The sequence below is a fragment of the Chiloscyllium plagiosum genome, chromosome 20, assembly GCF_004010195.1.
Source record: "Chiloscyllium plagiosum isolate BGI_BamShark_2017 chromosome 20, ASM401019v2, whole genome shotgun sequence".
Lineage (NCBI taxonomy): Eukaryota > Metazoa > Chordata > Chondrichthyes > Orectolobiformes > Hemiscylliidae > Chiloscyllium > Chiloscyllium plagiosum.
This window is the reverse complement of record NC_057729.1, coordinates 19833374-19854421: the sequence shown is the minus strand read 5'-3', so window position 1 is coordinate 19854421 and position 21048 is coordinate 19833374. Positions and strand designations below refer to the sequence as shown.

The 21048-nt window shown below is 39.9% G+C and overlaps 1 protein-coding gene across 2 annotated transcripts in view; it reads right to left on the bottom strand.

Annotated features, from left to right (window-relative positions):
• Positions 1-21048, bottom strand: part of dpm1 (dolichyl-phosphate mannosyltransferase subunit 1, catalytic) — a 104397-nt gene that overhangs the window by 37498 nt on the left and 45851 nt on the right. For both annotated transcript variants that reach the window (XM_043710255.1, XM_043710256.1), the window contains exons 4-7: positions 16986-17019; positions 9190-9266; positions 9083-9108; positions 2505-2600 (exon numbers count right to left, since the gene is read on the bottom strand). In XM_043710255.1, coding sequence (XP_043566190.1) covers positions 2505-2600; positions 9083-9108; positions 9190-9266; positions 16986-17019 — 233 coding nt within the window. The remainder of the gene's footprint in view (positions 1-2504; positions 2601-9082; positions 9109-9189; positions 9267-16985; positions 17020-21048) is intronic.

Sequence of the window (21048 nt, the reverse complement as noted above, 5' to 3'; positions counted from 1 at the left end):
TGAAGATTTATAATAACCATAATATCAACTACTAACTTCATTCCATAAAAATAAATTAAATACATTTGTTGGACATCACTTATAAAATCTCGTTTCAGCTTTAATTTTTCTATACGTATTGTAATAAATGCTATCTTATGACAAAGAAAAACAAAACTATGTTTCTTCCATTATGATTATCAAGCTAAAAGGCCTTCAAATTTTAATATCCTAGTTGTGATCCCCATTAAAGGGCTGTGCACCAATCAATCAGTTGGAATAATGTCCCATGACAGTTATCTTTATTTCTGACAGAATATTTAAAAAATTACATATTCTGGAATGTTGCATGTAGGTTGAGGAGTAGAAGTCCACAAAGACCAAGGCTGTGCTTTCACAAGTCCAGATAGTCCAAACATTAAGACTTGAAAGCTGAAATGGTTAAACTCAAAAGATCAGCAAACTGGGAGGCCTCGAGAGAGAAAGAGACAGTCCAGGTAGTTCAGCACTGGACATTAGTGACCCACATGTTCCTAAATCTGCAACTTTTAAGGCCCGACTACTGAGATTGAAGCATAACTATTCTGATGGCTAAAAGGGAGCAATTATTTTCCTTTCCTCATAGCTGGCTGGTTAACACAATAAATCAGAAAGTTAGGAGCTTAATGTGATATAACTTTATTATAACCCATCTAATATACTTACTTGTATGCATTTCATCCAGCACATTTTCAGGATGGACACTAATCATCAAGGATTTTCTCACTTCAGTTTTCAAAAGTATACAATTTTATGAAACTATCAGACAAAAACTGACACTAAGCCAAAGAGGAGAATCTAGGCAGGTGGTTAAAAACTTGAAGAAAGAGATAGATTTTGAAAGAGGATCTTGAAGAGTGGTGGAAAGTAGAAAGCCTTCTACCTAGAGAGTAGCAGGTCTTATACTTTAAGAAGCCTGGTACGAGTTGGAAGTCCAGCTGGGGTCACAAGTTGAAATTTTGAAGGCCATGAACTTCAAGGCAGCAATGAACTCATAAGAATTGTATCTCACATTAACAAACAGACCCCCATTTGCTCTTGCAGTTCTCCTATCTCACCCCCTCCCTTGAGTTTTCACTCAGGGGATAAAATCTTTTCAAGCCTCAAAATGGGGTCACAGTGGCAAAAATTTTGGGAAATACTGGTTCAGACAGCTGAAGGCATATGAGGTGATGCAAAAGAGAGATTAACAAGAGTCCAGGGTAGGAAGAAAATAGAGACACTGCAGGCCTGGAGGATGTTAATGATTGAGAGGCCATGAAGGATTTTTAATATGAAGTTAATAAATAAGTCACCTTGTGGATGAAAGCAAATATAAATCAGTAAGCACAGAGTTGATAGAAGGACAGACTTGGGGCACGTTCGGGTTACAGCAGAGTTTGAAATTAGCTTAAATTTATGGAGGCTGGAAAATGTGAGGGGAGTCCTCCTATCCCCAAATGCCACCTAACCCTTCTTTCCATGGTAACTTCTTATCAGAACCTGACTCAATCTTTTCGGTGCTTAACCATTCACATCTCTGCCCTCTCGAAGCTATGGTGCAGAACTCTGAGCTCCACAGTACAAAGTTGTGAATGGTTCAAAATAAAAACTGAGAAGTTATTATCTGGAAAGACTGAAAAGCTTATGACATTTTTATCAAAGTAAAGGGAAGGCTTATGTTTGACCTGATGGAAATCTTCAAAATTCTGAAAGGACTTTGATGAGGTATACATTCAGATGTTTCCACTTTTGGGATACCAAAATGAAATATGAGTATTGATAGTCATTAATAAGACAATAGAGAATTTCAGGAAAAAAAGAGTTCTTCACTCAGTTGTGACAAATGCAGAACTTACTACCAAAAGGACTATCTGAAATGAGCAATATAGATGAATCTTGAGGGCAACCTGGCTAAGCACAGAAAAGAAAATATAAATGTTGACAAGGTTAGGTGAAGACACATGGGAGGGACCCATGTGAAAGTAAAGCATACTTATTAAGCTGGTCGACTGAATGGCATGTTTCTGTGCTGACATTTTACATAAGACTCATTCAAACAGCAAATACTGTGGCAATCTTGATCACACAATATTTGAAGGACTAGGGAAGGATCTTCCACTAAGAGTCACTAATGAGACAATAGAAAATTTCAGGAAAAAGTTCTTCATTCACTTGACACAGATCTCACTAACTCAAATTTATCAGGAATTCAGCAACGCAGAAATAAAAATTTCAACACTGCTAATACTGATCTTCAGAATTATTACCTTTAAATATCCAGGAGTCCTACCTTGAATCATGTCACTTATAGTTTTGGGTCGCTGAGGTTGATCAAAGCAGAACTGAAACAGAACACTCCACACTTCTGTGGAAACTGCTAAGATCAAAAACTAAAATGAAATGCAATTAAAAGAATGATCTCCTGGACAGATTCCAATGTTTTACTAGTGCTGCAGTCATTCTTTTAGTTAGGAGTATAGTATTTATGATAATGTGCTTTATACCTGATGAGTTTTCTTCTCAAATCCCAGCCAAATACTCCTCCATCCCCTTTATAGCGGGTGCCAGACACTACATCATAATTTCCTTCCTTTTGTTTTCTGCAATGTTTACATATTAAGAAAGAACATAATTATGTTTAACTTTACAGAATAGCTTGAGGTCTCTGAAACCGCAAGTTAGCAACAAGTCAAAGTCATTCTATGGAAAATGTATTTGTATTTGCCATTTCAAATTTCTTCATAACTATTTCCTTCACTTCCCCAAAGTGTACTTTTTCATTATTTTTCAGTACAAAAAGTGTATCCCTGTATTCTAGATGTGAAAATACTTATCTGAAATGTATTTTCAGTGTTTTTTTGCAAATTAATGATTAAATGTATAAAGAAGAATTTCAGTTAAAGTAGGTTTTCAACTTAAAACAAAGAATTTTTTTTTTTTTTTAAAAAGTCTGTTGACAGTGCTTGACCTAACCGTAAAAGTATGTGCTACACCTACCTTCAGAGACTGTCATGTTATAGCATGATAAAACAAAATCATACATCCAAGGCAATCTATTTAGTTACTCTGTATAAAACAAAAAGACCAAGCCTTTGCTGATCCAGGAAACTCAACTAAGATAAAATAAATCTAAAGAAAACAATGAAAGGAAATTGATCAGAATCTATTCAAAAACGTAACTTTAGCATTAACTTTAGCATGTATATTGAAGTAGCACAATGGCAGAGGTAACTTATCCAGGAAACTACTAAATACAACCCCCTGATTTTAGAATTAAATCGATGAAAGATGTAGTATGTGATAATTGAATAAGTTACCACTCCATAATGTTAGCAGACCACAACACAGACCTACTATTGCAAGCAAGCCAATGGGTTTGTAAATTCAATCAGCGCAACCACCCACTATGCTTTAGACCATCTATTCAACAGATCAGACAAAGGATATCCTCAATTTAAAAAATAGTATTCTGGGCAAGCGAGGCTCTCTCAGTACTACCTTTAAAACATTTCATCTGCTTTGATATTAATGTCTCTTTTCCTACTATTTTTAAAAACCACAATGGATCTTCATACACATGAGCAACAAGTTGGTGCTCGTATTAGGGGTTGGCAAAAAGCTGCAATATTGGCAGGATGAGACCAAAGGCTTCCTCAGGGGACTAGAATATTTCTCACAAAACAATGCTGTAAAAGGCACTTGCTCCTTGACCCAGTAGTTTGTCTCCTTTAAACTGATAGCTTACCTAAACCTTGGAGATCCTGCATGGCAACTGTTATATCAGGTTGCCTACTTCAAGGTAGGAACCTGATTAAATATATTAACAGCAAGCTATCCAGTAAAAGCAGAAACAGAACCAAATGCAGATAAGAGATGTACATAATCTATAAAGGTTTAAACACCACAGCACCCGATCCCTCCCAATGAACAGTGCGAAGTGACCAGGGGGAAGTGACGACGACCAGAGGGGCAGCCGAGACCCGGAAGCAGTTAGTGTAAGCTTACCTGGGTAGGTTTTTTCCCCCTTTAAAAGCGCGAAGGAGAGGAACCCGAGGCACTACACGGGTAGTGCCTCCCACCCGCCCTCCTCCTCTAACCTAATAATAACACCTGTTGTGGTAAGTAGGTAAGTGCTGAATTTTGCTTGTTGTATTCTTTAGACCCAGTTTTTTTTAAAATAAAAGTTAGCTTTAGAGGATGGCAGTGAAGGCAGTGCAATGTTCCTCCTGCAAAATGTATGAGGTGAGGGATGCCATCGACGTCCCTGCCGATTACACTTGCAGGAAGTGCACCCATCTCCAGCTCCTCCAAGACCGTGTTAGGGAACTGGAGCTGGAGTTGGATGAACTTCGGATCATTCGGGAGGCAGAGGGGGTCATAGATCAGAGTTACAGGGAAGTAGTAACTCCAAAGATGGCAGATAGATGGGTGACAGTGAGGGGGACTGGGAGGAAGCAGCCAGTGCAGGGACCCCCTGCGGCCACTCCCCTCAAGAACAAGTATACCGTTTGGGATACTTGTGGGGGGGATGACTTACCAGGGGTAAGTAACGGGGCTCAGATCTCTGGCACGGAGCCTGTCCCCGTTACTCAGAAGGGAAGGGTGAAGAAGAGCAGAGCAGTAGTAATTGGGGACCCGATAGTTAGGGGCACAGATAGGCGGTTTTGTGGGAACGAGAGAGACTCACGTTTGGTATGTTGCCCCCCAGGTGCAAGGGTACGTGATGCCTCTGATCGTGTTTTCCGGGTCCTGGAGGGAGAGGGGGAGCAACCCGAAGTCGTGGTCCACATGGGCACCAACGACATAGGTAGGAGGAGTGCAGAGGATGTTAGACAGGCTTTCAGGGAGCTAGGTTGGAAGCTCAGAGTTAGAACGAACAGAGTTGTTGTCTCTGGTTTCTTACCCGTGCCACGTGATAGAGATTCGAGGAATAGGGAGAGAGAACAATTAAATGCGTGGCTTCAGGGATGGTGCAGGAGGGAGGGGTCCCAGTCCTGCTTCTTTCTTTTTGTCTCGGTGACCGTTCCGTCAGGTGGGAGTCGAGTGAAAAGGCTGAGAGTGTTTTATTGATTCCTAAACCATACCCAAAAGAAGTGTGCATGCATGCGATCATTTCATTGTAGAAATGGTGCATGGACAGACGCATAGCATAGACAGACGCACGATAACTGGCTATTCACCTACCCAGGCAATCAAATACGTCACTTGCCTCACTTCTCCCCCAGAAACCTGCTTGTAATTCTCTGTCAGTGATTTATCCAGTTCCTCTTTGGATAATAAATTATTCTGTCCAATGCTGGAAGTCACTGATCTCTATGTGTGTGCTCAGATGCCCTTGTATTCAAATTACACAGAACACTGACATGCTGAATTAGATTACTTACTTGCAGTGTGGAAACAGGCCTTTCGGCCCAACAAGGCCACACCGACCCTCCGAAGAGCAAGCCACCCAGACCTATGCCCCTAACCTGCACATTTCTTTGGACTGTGGGAGGAAACCAGAGCAAAGCCACGCAGCCGTGGGGAGAATAAGTAAACTCCGCACAGACAGTTCCCTGAGGCGGGAACTGAACCCAGATCTCTGGCGCTGTGAGGCAGCAGTGCTAACCACTGTGCCACGGTGCCACCCAAGAAGATGCAAGCACATTGGCTTTGAAGAGCAAGGACACATTGCCAAGTCTGCTTTACTGAGATCGACATAAATAATCCAATGGGCCACTTTCATCTTCAGATTAATTACGAACATTTATGAAAAGCAGGACTGTAAGAATGAATACACTTTCGTGTTCTGTCCAAATCAAACATTGATATACTTGAGAACAGAAACGAGTCTGGTGTTCGATGTGACTTGGCCAACATCTTGCGACTTTCACCATGAATTTGGAGTATCCAAGCATGAAGAATATCCTCCTTGCACCTATTCTGTACAGATCTGTTGCAGTTGCATTATTTTAAATCAGATCTCTTCGAGTTCTTCTGAATTCCAGTCAATTCCCTAAAAGATGTAATCTGTCCTCAGACGTCATCCTCGACATCTTTAGCATCAGCCTCGTGACTGTCTGCTGCACTCTCTCTGTGGCAAGTCCTTCATTTCTTAGGCAGGGAAAGAAAAACAACAAACTTTCTATTTGCCAATGAGCAGAAGCACAACTTACTCAAGCTTTCCTCGTAAGAGTGTCCCTCCACACCCACTGTCATTCTAGCGAATCCTCACTGCACTGCATTGAATGCCAGAACACCTTTCCTGATATCAGAGGTATAAAACTGTTCACAGCTTTGCAACTGTGATCTGAGTAGTGTTGTGGGATTGGAGTGCCTTTATTAGGTGGAGACTCAGAAAAACAGCATGGTAGAGTGGATAGATGCAACTATTTTCACATCATACCCAATAGTGAGCAGTATGATTATGAGGTGTACATAAGGCAACAAAAAGAAAATAAGAGCTGGAATAGTCGGTCTGGCCCCTCGACCCTGTTGTGCCATTCCAAAGGATCTTGGCTATTTTTACAGACCTCAAACCCACTTTCTTGCACTTTTTCCAACACACTGGATTCCCTTACTGGATCAAGAATCGATATCAGATTTAAACATACACAAGTTCTGTGTTGGAAGGAGGTACAAAGAACTCAAACTGTGTGAGAAAAGAAATTCCTCCTCTACTCAGTCTTAAATTAGGGTGTGCTGTCCGTATCTTTGGAGTGTTTGATGTAGACAGTGTTAAAATAACTTTTCTCTGCATCTCTTGTCATACTGTCCCAGTCCTTGGAGTATTTGATGTGGACCTTGTCGAAAGAGCTCTTCTCTGTATTTAACCAGGTCCTGTATGAATCCTGGGAGTTTTTACTGAGCACAGTGCAGAGCACTATTTATGCTGTATCAATCCTCGTTCTCTCCCTGTTCTCGCAGAGTTTGATGAGGACAGTGTCGAGACATTTTTACTCTGTACGTAGTCACATTCTGTCCCAGTAATTGGAGTGATGAATGAGGGACAGTACAGAGAGAGATTTCCTCTGCCTTTAACCCCCTCCTAACCCTGTAATGGGTTTGTTAGATGGGAACAGTATAGAGGCAGCTCTGCTGTGTATCTAAACCCATATTGTTCCAGCCTTGGGAGTATTTGATAGGGACGGTGGACAAGAAGATTTAATGCATATCTGACCCAATGCTGTCCCTGTTCTGGGAATTTTGGTGGGGGACCTCTAGTCGTGTATTACTTTGTATCCAACGCCGTTTTATTCATATCACATATTATTTGATGGGGATAGTGTCAGGAAGGTATTATCTGTATCTAACACGATCTCGTAACTGTCCTGGGAGAGTTTGATGAGGACCATGTCGAAGAAGCCTCACTTAATATCCAAATATACACGAACCCTGTCATACCAGTGTTTGATGTGGAAAGTCGGAGGGAGGTTTACCACAAAGATCTACACAGTGCATGAGTAGACACATCGGCCCTCTGAGCCTGCGCCCTTATACTTGGTAGTGTGGATGAGCAGAGGGATCTTGGTGTCCATGTACACAGATCTCTGAAAGTTGCCACCCAGGTAAATAGTGCGGTGAGGAAGGCATATGGCGTACTGGCTTTTATTGGTAGAGGAATTGGGTTCCGGAGTCCTGAGGTCATGATGCAGTTGTATAAGACTCTGGTGCGGCCGCATCTGGAATATTGTGTGCAGTTTTGGTTGCCATACTATAGGAAGGATGTGGAGGCACTGGAACGGGTGCAGAGGAGGTTTACCAGGATGTTGCCTGGTATGGAAGGAAGATCGTATGAGGAAAGATTGAGACACTTGGGGCTGTTTTCATTAGAGAAAGGAAGGTTTAGGGGTGACTTGATTGAGGTGTACAAGATGATTAGGGGGTTAGATAGGGTTGACAGTGTGAACCTTTTTCCGCGTATGGAGTCGGGTATTACAAGAGGGCATAGCTATAAATTAAGGTGGGGGGGGTAGATATAGGACTGAAGTTGGGGTAGGTTCTTCACTCAGCGAGTCGTCAGTTCATGGAATGCCTTGCCAGTAGCAGTGGTGGACTCTCCCTCTTTATGGGCATTTAAGCGGGCATTGGATAGGTATATGGAGGATAGTGGGTTAGTATAGGTTAGGTGGGCTTGGATCGGCGCAACATCGAGGGCCAAAGGGCCTGTACTGCGCTGTATTCTTCTATGTTCTATGAACAGGGATAGGAGAATTTACAGTGAGGGCACTATTTCCGTTTTGAAAAAAGGATTAAAAACAGACTTGGGAAGGCATTTTTCCATTAAGGATTGCAAATTGTGTAGTCACATATCATTTAATATAACAGGAAAAATTAATTCAGAAATTAAGAAATATTATCTTAGAGTAAATAAAATAAAAACTCAACACAACATTCACAGTATCATAATGTTAGTAGATTAAGAGTTTTGGAGATGCTAACATCATTTCATGGAACTGCATAAGTAGTTTAATATGTTGTAATCTCTCAAGTTATAATGCAATCAATTTCATTTACAATACTGTATTTCCATATTAAACTATTGAGACATAACTGAAATGTAACATGCTTATTTTGCATGACTGTATAGATTAGCGGTGTTTTTGTGCTGAAGACAGATACAACAGTGGTTTTGAACTGACTAACAAAAACCGTACTGGCTAACCAAAGACTGGTTTAATTCACGATTTATTACATTTTGGTGTTTGATTCACAACAACGTATGAAATCACACTGCTTTTACTGAAAATAGATTGTTATAATGAGCTGGTTTATTCATCATTTACACTATATTCAAGCATCAAAAAAATTTGAGAATATAAGGTTAACAATTGGTGTACAACTAATTACAGTCATTCTGCTATAATGTGCATTTCTTTAATGTGAATTTGCTATAATGCGTTTGACAAATACAGGACACAGTTTCTCAAGAGCAAACTTTGAAAGCGTGTATTGATTATAACGCGATTCCAATCCCATTGGTTTAAATAGTGCTGCTATTACACGATTTTCTTAGAAGACTGGATTACACGAGAATGGAACTACCGCGTTATAGCAGAACCGACACTAAGTTGGTTGCAAAAGCAGAAAGAATAATACTCACTTTATAAAGTCAGGGATAAATTTTGGCTAAAAGTAAAAAAAAGTTGATTACTTGAATGTGTTAAATATATTTTTAAAAAATCACTAAAAATGTGAAGATAAACTCACATGATGTGAAAGATCAGCATCCATTATAAAGACAAAGTTTCCGGTGGCATGTTGTATTCCATGGATATATGCTGTTCCTAAAGCAAAAACAAATACATAAGTAATTATGTTAGCCACAGTTCATTTTGTTTACTTAAAAAGACAAACTTTAAAGAAATTATGACTAAGATATATTTTACAAAGTTTAATATACAAAGCAGATTGTGTCCATTAGCTGTACAGGATAGCCCTCTAACATTTTTGATGCTATTGAGTCTGAACATTTTAATGACTATACTGGTTCATTATTAAAGAAAAATAAAATTGAGTCATGGAATCATAGATCTACAGCACAGAGATAGGCCCTTTGGCCCAAACTGGTCCTTGCTGACCAAAATATTCATCTACACTAACCCCATTTCCCTGCACTTAGCCCATATTCTTCTAAACCTTTCCTATCCATGTATTTGTCCAAATGCCTTTTTAAAATGTTGTGAATGTACCTATCTCAACCACTTCCGCTGGCAGCTCATTCCACGTGCATACTACCATCAGGTTAAAAAAGTTGCCCCTCAGGTTCCCTTTTATTCTTTCCCCTCTAACCCTCGATTCCCCAACCCTCAGAAAAAGATTGAGTGCATTCACCCTACTCATGCCGCTCATGATTTTATACACTTGTATAAGATCCCCCGCTCAGTCTCCTACACTCTTTAAAAAAAAAAATCCTAGCTTGGCTAACCTCTCCCTATAACTCAGACCCTTGAGCACTGGTAAAATCCTTGAAAATTTCTTCTGCACTCCTTCCAGTTTAATAACAACCTTCCTATAACTGAACATCATACTCCAAGTGCGGTCTCACCAAAACTCTGTACAACTCCAACTTAATTTCCTAACCAATGAACCACTTTTGCTTCTCATCATCCAAGGCTGCAAACACTCCTTCCAAGTGAAACAGTGATTTATTTGTACTACTAGCAGTTTCCTGTACTGTATTCACTGTTTACAATGTATGCTCCTGTACACAGCAGGGACCCAACATAGACTGGGTGACTGCTTTCTAGAACACCTTTGTACAGTCTGAAAGCATCCCAAACTCTGCCTGTTATTTTAATTCTCCAATTTGCTCCCCCCCTGGCGTTTCTGTCCATGACTTGCTACAATGTTCCAGTGACGCTCAAAACCCTCCAGGAACAGTGCATATTTTTCATCTTAGCTCTTCACAACTTTGGACTCAAGATTGCATTCAAAAACTTTTGATAGTAGGTTGTGTTTTCTGTCCTGTTCTCTTTTCTTTTCCCAGTTTTTGTTTTTTTTGCTGACTTGTTTCTTTATCCCTTCAAGTTGCATTGCGATGGCTGCTATTTAGCCATTCATGCCTCATCTCAGTATAGCCTTTGTTTCACTTATTTGTCATTATCACTGTCTTTTGGCCCTTGCATTTATGAGTATTTTATTAGTTAATTCTCTTGCCCTCCATTCTGCCATGCTAACACAGACCTTCCCTTTTGTTCATCCTGGTAAAATTCTGATGTTTCAGTCTTCTTTCCATTCTGATTCAAGGGTTGATCTGAAATGTAACTCGGTTTCTCTGCACAGATGCATGATCTGAGAATTCCTGGCATTTTTGTTTCTCTTTTGTTTTGCATATTTCAGCTTTCATAATATTGTCGGATTCTGATTTTACCTCAGCCTCCGTTCACCACCTGCAGAAGTGAACCAATTTCCATTCGTCCATCACTCCACTCCTCTTGTAAGCCTTTGTTGACCTACAGTGACTCACAGTTAAACAAAGCTTCAAATTCTTATCCTTATTTGAACAATGTTTCTTGGCCTCATCTCTTCCCATCTCTGTCGTCTTGTCAAGGTAGGAAAACTAACTGTGAAGAGGACATAAGGAACCGACAAAGTGATAAAGTTTAGGTTAAGTGAGGTGGACAAAGATTTGGCAAATGAAGTACAGTGTGGCAAAGTGGGAAATTGATCATTTTGGCAGAAATAAAAAAGATATGTGCACAAATCACAGAAGGTATGCAGGTACAACAAGTAATTGGGAAGGCTAATAGAATGTTATGGTTTATTGAAAGGGGAATTGAAGCAACAATAGGGAGGTTATGCATCATTTTTATCAGGCATTGGTGAGACCGCATCTAGAGTACTGTGTACACAACTAGTAACTGGACTAATGGAAGGATATTAATACACTGAAAGCAGTTCAGAGAAAGTTTACCAGAAATGAGCGGGTTGCCTTACAAGGAAAGGCTAACCTTTGGAGTTTAGGAGAGACAGAAGTGACTTAATTGCAACATATAAGATCCTGAGGGGGACTTGACTAGCTGGATGTTGAAATGATGTTTCATCTTGTGGGAGTATCTAGAACCAGAGGTCATAGTTTAAAAATAAGAGGCATCCATTTAAAACAAAGAAGAAGCATTTTTTTCTTTAGGGTCAGGTGTCTTCAAAATTTCCTTCAAGAGAGAATGGACGTAGAACTTTAAATTTTTTTTTTTTTTAAAAGAGGCAGAATTAGATTCTTGATTACCATAGGTATGAAAATTATCGACGACACGCAGGAATGTAGAATTGACATTAAAATGAGCTCAGCCATGATCATATTGAATGGCATAGCAGGCTTGAAAGGCTGAGTGTCCTATTCCTATTCTTCATTTATATGTTTGTGTTAAGGAACTTAAATCACAATATGCATCAGTTGCATGTATTGCAGCTGGCACATAGTATTACAACTCCTCTTGTTTCTACATCCTGACATTGATTCTGCATATTCAGCAACGCTGTGCCATTTGTTCATGGTATGCCACAGCCATAAATATGAAAGCATAATTAAAAAGCAAAATTTCCTTATGATATTGCAGCTCATCTGATATAGACATGTGTAAGAAAGCAATAAAATAATGTTTACTAAGTGAAAACTGCAGGAATCCATCTAGCTGTTCAAGGAAATTGTGCACTTTAATTCTGAAAAGCATTCAGTTGAATTGCAGTTAGTTATCTGTAGAATACCGCGTAATAATGTTTTCTTGTAGCAAGATTTATTTTCAGCAACTTTGTAAATCATGATTTTCCAATGGACTACTGAGAGAGTACAGCTGCTCAGAGATCTGACTTCAGGATACAGCTCACAAGAAGGTCATTTGGTATATCCTGTCCGTTCTAGTTGAAAAATACCTATCCAGTTTAAACCCACTTCCCAGCTCTTAGTTTCCAGCCCTGCACATTAGGACAGCTTGAATATATATTCAGGTGTTTCTTTTTTTTTTAAAACAGTGATAAGCATTTCTGCCTCTAACCCCCTTTCAGACAGAGTTCCAAATACGTTATGAGCTTATGAGCTCATGAGCTAGAGTGAGTTATTGTAGGAGATTCTCTGCAGCTCACCTCATTATGTATGCACCTGACTGTATAGCACCCGCTCATACTATTGTGTGCTCAGCTATAGTGGAAGTACTCATCACTGTTGTGACCTCCAGGGATTTCAGGTACTAATGCCATATTTAAAGCCCAGCCATTAACTAGATCAAGCACTGCTAGCCAACAGCTGCCCTTCACAATACACATGATGGGAGGGGAATGAAAAGAAAAGCTTTTGAGAGCACATATTGCAAATACAAGTTGACATTCAGAGATGTATTATGATTTTACATCATAACATTTTTAGAATCAGCTGTCATTTTAACTGCAGCTACAAGAATCACACTGCATAGGTCACCTATCCTTAAAGGCATACCATCTTACTTCCCTATCCATGGAAGTGCTACTCTGTCCCTAAAGCCCAGTATAGCATAATATCTTGTCATTGTTCATTGCAGGAGCATCACATATTGGAAAGCCTTCAAACTGGAAAGGAAAAGCTGCATTTGCTTCAGGGAACAAGCAAGAACAGCTTGCCTCTCAAGTAAGAAACTTATAGTCAATGAATATCACTGCACCCAGTTTGCATCTATTAGAACTAAGTGTCAATTAAGTCCTATCTGGCTAGTTATGCCCAATGTTGTACAGTCCTCTGTCATTTTGAAAGTGATGCTATTCCTGCTTAATGTCTTCGTCTTCCTCTTCAGAATACTGCTGAGTCTCTCCACCTCTTCAGAGATCTTCAAATTTCCTCTTTCCCTGCTCCAGTTTTGCAGAGCATAGCATGCTACGATTCTGATCACAGATAATGTATACGTTGACCCAAAAGGATCCTTTTCTATTGTCAAAGTCAGCTATGTTATGTTATGGTGTTCTTAACATGACATGTGTACAGTCGATAGCACCTTGCACCTGGGGAAACCAGTTATGTTGACAAAGCCTACTGCCCAGGCTGCAGTATCAACCTCATCACTGGGAAATGAGATTAAGTGGATGTGATCAGGCATAAATTATGAGTAGCAACTTGGGTGTATTTGTGAGTCAGAGATTAGGATATCTCCAGACATCTTTGGAAGCAGCCATCTGTATAGAAATTTAGTGCAGCTGTCATCTTAATGACCTTCCACAACTTCAGGTTGCAAATCCCACTCCATCTGCTGGTGCAGTTCTATGACGGTGGACATCCTCAGACTGTGGTGACAATGCGCCTTGCTCATCTGAAGGAAGTAGCATCAAGAATCAAAGTTCTATACCTCTTTTGAATCCCAAGGGGTTCTTCAGTTGTGGTTTCATCTGGAGGCTGTTTGACCTACTCTACAAGTTACTTCTGTTCTCCCCAGTTTCTGTGCCATTGTAGCACTCAGCTACAGCAGCAAGAACCACTGGATGGATTGTGGTCATGGTTCTAATGACCTCTGTGGGAAATATCAGAAACAAAGAAGATACTTAATAACAAAAGCCATCAGCATTTGTCTCTCAGCATAGTGCTCCATTCTAGGGAATTCTATTACAATATGCGCAGTTGAAGCCATGATATTCAAATGCAATAAGGGACTCTTAAGTGCATTGGATTATGGAAACCTCGTTCATCAGTACAGCACCGAACAAAGGCAGCATTGCCATAGAACTACAGTTCAAGGTGAGAGGAAATCTATTCCATACTGAGAAATCTTGGATTGTCTGTGAACTGTAGCCGACAGGTGAGAATTTTAAGATCACCTGTGATTAATTCTCTTTCACAGAGAGGATTATCTGTAATAACTTTTATCCCTTTCAGTAGGGCACTGCAAATATTTCACATGTAGGATATAATGATTACACACATCTTCAACCAGCACGGTGTAACTACCTGATTAATGCAATTCCACTTTGAAGACCCCCACATAACTCAAGGAAAGCCCTTGTGCTTAGACAGAAAGAAACGGTTTACTTCACCCACTCTGGGTGTAGCTGAAGCCATTTTCCATTTTGTATTTATGATTCACACAAGGATGGAAGGAGACACTTGGCAGTGAGAGTTGTAGGCTCAGCCTGGTGATCCAGGGGTCTCCCTCAATACCTCTATGTTCTTTTCTTCGTTGCACCACCTGTCAACCCCAACAGTTCCAAGCTTCCAGACATTTTCACACACCTCTTTGAATGATGTCAGCATCTTCCAAGATCACCCCTGATCACCAGCCCTATCACTTAAACACACCAACTACTGTACTGCACTCCACCCCTGCACCCCCGCTCAAATGTGTCAAAGCCAGGATGATTGCAGCCCTCGATTAGACCTCTCATTCAGTAACCCACACCTTTCAAGACACCAACATCTCCCAACCTTGTAGGTAGTATTGCACCCTTTCACAATCATTGACGCCCTCAGCTGCTGCCTTCAAGCCAAGCATCTGTGGATTCTCCTCAACTTAAACGTTCACCTAGACAATGAAATACTGAAACCTCTTTGGTTTAATACTTTAATTTAACACCATACAGATTTTTGGTTTAATAGAGTGAAGTCTATCACAGAGCCAGTCAATATTCTCTCTAACAAATACAAGTCCTTTAACAGGCTGTACCAAGTCAGCCCTTTAAATTATCATGAATGTATAGCTACAAAAAAAAAATTTAAAGGGGCCACACGCTTTAGAGTTACCTACAATCTACAACAAAAAGGAATGTTGGTGCCACCTACAGCCATAATTGATATGTTACAGTCATCAATGTTGACACTTTTAAAATGGATTTTGCCGCAACAAGAGCCTGACGTAAGAATCACAATTTGAAGTGAAAGTTGTAACTCATTAAGTATGTTAACAGAATTGCAGGAGGTAGGAGGTGTGCAAATTTATATTCAACAGTGACATAAATTTTAGAAAAAAAATTTTTGGTGTTTGCATTTCTTCAGCATTAAGTAGTGTTAAGTTAAGTGTGGAACAGAATTATGTTTTAATTACTATTTAACGATATTCATAGCTGAACTGTAAGTTGGCGATTTTGCAAAGTGAATTAGAGCAGCACTCAGTTGAAAAAAATTCACTTTCCCTTATGCTGTAAATCCAGCCCACAAATCTATACAACACTTTTCATTTGCTGAGTATCAATAGCAGTTTGGCAAACCAGCTAAGGGAAACTTGAAGAGAAGAAACAAAATAACAATTGTTCAGCCTGCACTAGTACTAAAATACATACATAGAAGTGACAGTTATAGATGTAAATTCAACAGAAATTCACCAAAGATCTTGGAGAGCACTTTACAAACACATGACCACTTCCATCAGGAAAGCACACATTGGAACACCACCACCTGCTGCTTCCCTTCCAAGCCATTCACCATCCTGACTTGGAAATAAATTGCTGTTCCTTCACTGTCACTGGGTCAAAATCCTGGAATTCCCTTCATAACAGCATTGTGGGTCTACCTGCAGCACACAGAGTGTAGCAATTCAAGGAGGCAGCTCACCACCACTATTTCAAGGGCAATTGAAGCCAGGCAATAAATACTGGCCAGCCAGTGATGCCCCTGTCCCACAAGTAAGTTACAAAGATGTTTCCTAAAGCTGTTTTTAACTTCAGATTTTTTTCTGGTCAGTTTTGAGAGGCAGCCAAAGATAACAGAAAAATAAAATGTTCAAGGTTGCAATTTGTGTAAAAGTGAATGTGATAAGTGAAAGAAAGAAAAGGAATGAAGTGTCTTTTTTAAGCCAGCCTGGATTCCAGAGTGAGACAGGCAGAAACATCAAACTCAGCTGATTTGATTGTTTAGTTTGAGGCTCAGACAATTAAATTCAAATGTGCATATAAATAAAATATTTAAATTGGCAGAATTCAGAATTTTACACAGATGTGGGACCTGTTGTCACAATAAGCAACCAAAATCAAAAATTTTCAGATTCTAACATGCATTTCTAAGAGTCTTTGAAGTAATTTATTATTGTACTATTGATGAACACAGTGTCTTAGTGAATTAAAAAAGACAAATGTTCATCCCTAATAGTTAAATCATTAGCATCAATTCACTATTAATGCAGATATTTAGGTTTGCAAAGGCTTTATTACACAAACCTTTAACCAGTAGCATTTATTGGTCATCCCTAGTTGACAAGTTTGCTAGGTCACTTCAGAGGTCAGTTGTCACATATAAGCCAGATAGAAAAGATACTATGAGTCATTTTTTTAAGCGAAGAAAATCATATAGTTTTCTAGATTATTAATGTAGATTTCTAGTTCAGTAATGTTACTAACACTTCAAGTTGCCAAACAAGACCATTAAGCCTTGCACAAACGATCTGAACAATTCTACAATGCTGTAGCTTTGATCCACTTCGAACTTTAGAAATGATCAGAACATTTTATTAATTGCTTTCATTATAGATGATAAATAATTAAGATACAAATCAAGTAACTTAAAAGATAAACTGCAATGAAAATATCTTAAGTGTTCATAGAGAGGACAATGTAATTCTTACCTAATCCCAGCTTCTTTGCTCGAGGTCTCAGCAGCTGTGAAAACATGAACTAATAATTACAACAGAATTCCGAAGAATGTAACTAGAAAGTCACATGTTACAGTAAGGCAGAGTTTACAGACAAGTGCATTGTTCTTAACCAACTTTGTGTGATACAGAGATTACACTCATTTAGATGATAACAAGGTGGGGTGGTGGTAATGTCATTGGAATAATAAGGTCTTGCCTAAGGCTAAACTTCTGCGAACACAGCAAGTGGTGTAAAAGGTGAAATGGTAAATCAAGAGCAAACAAACAAAGTACTGAACATGGAACTACTGTCAACTGTTCGGGGCTGCACTGTGGCATCACAATGCTGCTGTCGCACAGTGCCAGAGATCCGGGTTCAATTCCAGCCTTGGGTGACTGTCTGTGTGGAGTCTGCACATTCTCAGTGGCTGTGTGGGCTTCTGCTGGGTGTTCTGGTTTCCTTTCACAATCCAAAGATGTGCAGGTTAGATGGATTGGCAATGCTCCATTGCCCCAGTGTCCCAGCATATGCATGCTAGGTGGATTAGCATGGTAAATGCAGGGCTATGAGAATCGGGTGGGGGAGTGGGTCTGCGTAAGATGCTTTTCAGAGGGTTGATGCAGACTCGATGGGCCAAATGGCCTCTTTCCACACTGTATGGATTCTGTGATTATTGTCATTACTGTCAGATCTTCTGTGGCACTGATCAAACTGATCACAACAATGTAACCAATGAGAGGGGATTTCTGTGGTTTGGAAGTTGGAATTCATACCTCCATTCAAACAATTTGGAAAGACATCTGTAACAGATAAGCCCAAGACAGAAGAAATGCTTTCTAAAATAAAACTTATTTTCTGGAAAATAAATAGTACTTTCCTTAGTCACCTCAATTATTCGGATAAATGCATTTCCTTTTGTAATGATCCTGCACATAACATGAGAAGTCTTTACTGTTCATCTGATTACCAAGTGGGTATTTGAGGCCAAAGCCAAAATAAATTGGAACTTAAAACTTGCATCTTTTCATTTTTACAAATCTTTGTACAAAGGTATTTAGTATTACTAAAAGGTTTACGTAGCTTAAAAGGAATAAGCTTTTTAAAACTGGAAACAAGCCTGCTTTTACATTACATCTGACAACATCTTTTGTCTCAGATGTTTCAATTATGACAATTATTTTCTAATAATTATTTTCTATTTTTTGACTAAGATGATGAAAAATGTAGCAGCACTAAAATCCCACAAACAAAACTGAAATGAAGCTCCAGGTCAGATCTATTTCTGGTGATTTTATCAGAGGGAAAATGTTAGCAAGGCATGGAAAAATATTCCGATCTTCTTTAAATAGTGCTTGAGAATCTTTAATCATGGGCTAGATCACTGAAACAGGCAGATCGGGCCTTGATTTATCATCTCAATCCAAACAATGGTACTTCCACTAATGCAGTATGTTCAAACCAGGAGTGGAGCATGAACACACAAACGTATACAAAGAGACTATTTCCATTAACTTCATCCAGACTAAAATAATTGTACCATCCTTCCACAATCTTTCTTTTAGTAGTCAAATCTCTTAGAGACAATATAAACACAGACAAAAAGACAAATCCAACTCTTTGCCATAGAATGTGTGCCAGTGTCTCAGATTATCTCAAAAGGAGTCCTTGTCCATATTATCCTCAACAGGATCGATCATCTCTTCCTTCCACAGGCTTTCTGTACCTTTAGTGTATATTTCTCTTAATTCCATGATTCTATTATTTCTTCTAATTCGGTTTCCCTTTCAATTCCAGAGCCATCTCTCCTGCTTACCTCGTGATTGGAAAAAGACCCTATATCTTCACCTTTTCTGCTCTCAGTATCCCTCAACAAAAGCAAGGGACTTACATTCTGGACCTCACAGTTGAGATCAGAGACAGACAAGCATTAAACACTGCTGGCTGACATTCTGGCTTCCTAGCTTCATCCCACTCCCACAATGAGGAGGATGATAGGGCCATTGCCCAAATGCAGTGGATCATTGAGCTGTATCATTAAGGGCAACTTAAGTTCAATTAGAGAAAGCGAATCAGGACCTTTAACAGGCCTCCAGGTCCCCACAAGCAGTGGAAGCAAATCTGACTGCCTTGCAAGCAATCTCCGAGTGATAGATTAGGGGCCAAACAGGACAGGGGAGTAAACTGTGGCTACATGAGCAGCAGAGGCTGAGAACTCTAGGGTAAGTCACCTCCTATATCCCAAAGACATGACGATGGAATACTCACCACTTGCCTGATTAGTAGGGTTCCCACAATACTTAAGAAACTCAATACAATCGAGGACAAAGTTGCCCACTTGATTTAGTCCCTGCATCACCAATGCACAATATTAGCAAAAGCTCCTTCCTCAGCACCTTCCAAACCTGCAACCTCTATCAAGGATAAAAGGTGGCAGCTACATGAGAACATCACCACTTAAAGATTTCCCTCCAAATAACACACTATCCTGACTTGGAACTACAGGTTTTTCAGAAGGGAGACCAATAACTAGAAGTGTTCCACCACGACCAATTTTAGGTCCTCTGATGTCTGTAGTATGTATCAATGATCTGGACGATAATGTGGATGGTCTGACTTGCAGATGGCATGAAAACTGGTGGAGTTGCTGGTAGTACCGACGATTGTGAAGGGATACAACAGGATATAAACAGATTGGTAACTTGGGCACAGAAATGGCAGGTGGCGTTTAATCCAGACAAATGCAAGGTGATGCATTTTGGGGATCAAATTTAGGTGTAATTATACTGTAAATGGCAGTATAAAAACATTAACATACAGATGGATCTGGATGAGCAGGTTCACAGTTCCCTAAAAGTGGCAACACAGCTGGCCAAGGTGATTAAGAAGGCATACGGCAGGCTTGCCTTCATTGGTCAGGGCATGGAGTACAAGTCATGGCAAAACATATTGCAGTTATATAAAACACTTGTTAGGAGTACTGTGTGCATTTTTGGTTGCCACATTACCAGGAGGACGTAGAAGCTTTGAACAGTGTGCAGAGAAGGTTCACCAAGATGCCTGGTCTTGAGTGCATCGAGGAAAGGTTAAAAAGACTAGAATGGTTTTCACTAGAAAGACAACGACTGAGACGAGACCTGATAGAGGTCTACAAAATTATGGGAGGCATAGATAGGGTTGATAGTCAAAAGCATTTTCCCAGAGTTGAGGTTTCAATTACAAGGGGGCACAGATTCAGGTGAGAGAGGGGGGAAACGTTTAAGGGAGATTTGCGAGGGAAGTGATGGCGGAAGCAGGCACATTGGCAACATTTAAGAAGCATCTGGATGGTTACATGAATAGGGAGGGAATACAGGAATTTGGATCAAATAAGGGCACAGGGTTTGTTTTTTAGTTTAGTAAGGGCATGATGATCAGCACAGGCTTGAAGAGCCAAAGGACCTGTTCCTGTGCTTCTCTTTTGTTCTTTATTCGTTCCTTCATTGTTGCTGGGTCAAAACCTTGGGATACCCTTCCTAATAATACTGTGGATATGTTTGTCTGAGACTACAACATTTCAAAAATGAGGCTTCATCGAGGCAGTTATAATTAGATAACAAATACTGGCCCTGCTTGGGAGCCTCACATTACAGGAAATTTAAAAAAAACAGTTCTTCCTCTTTAGAGTCCTGTTGGCGGAGGACGAGAGAGAAGTCAAATCATTACTTCTTCACAGAAAAGACCTGGGAATTTTTTTAACTTCTGACTCCAGTGTAGACATTGTTGTTGTTCTTAAATGTTGCCAATGTGCCTGCTTCTGCCATCTCTTCTGTCGGTGCATTCCAGGCTGGTACCACTCTGAGAAGGACTTCCCTCGCAAATCTCCCTTAAACGTTTCCCCCCCTCTCTCACCTTGAATCTGTGTCCCCTTGTAATTGAAACCTCAACTCTGGGAAAATGCTTGTGACTATCAACCCTATCTTTGCCTCCCATAATTTTGTAGAAAGTAGTAGCTAGCCAGCAGAATATCATTCAGCAGGGGAATGCTATGGAGTCTGAATGGACAGTATGAAAGTC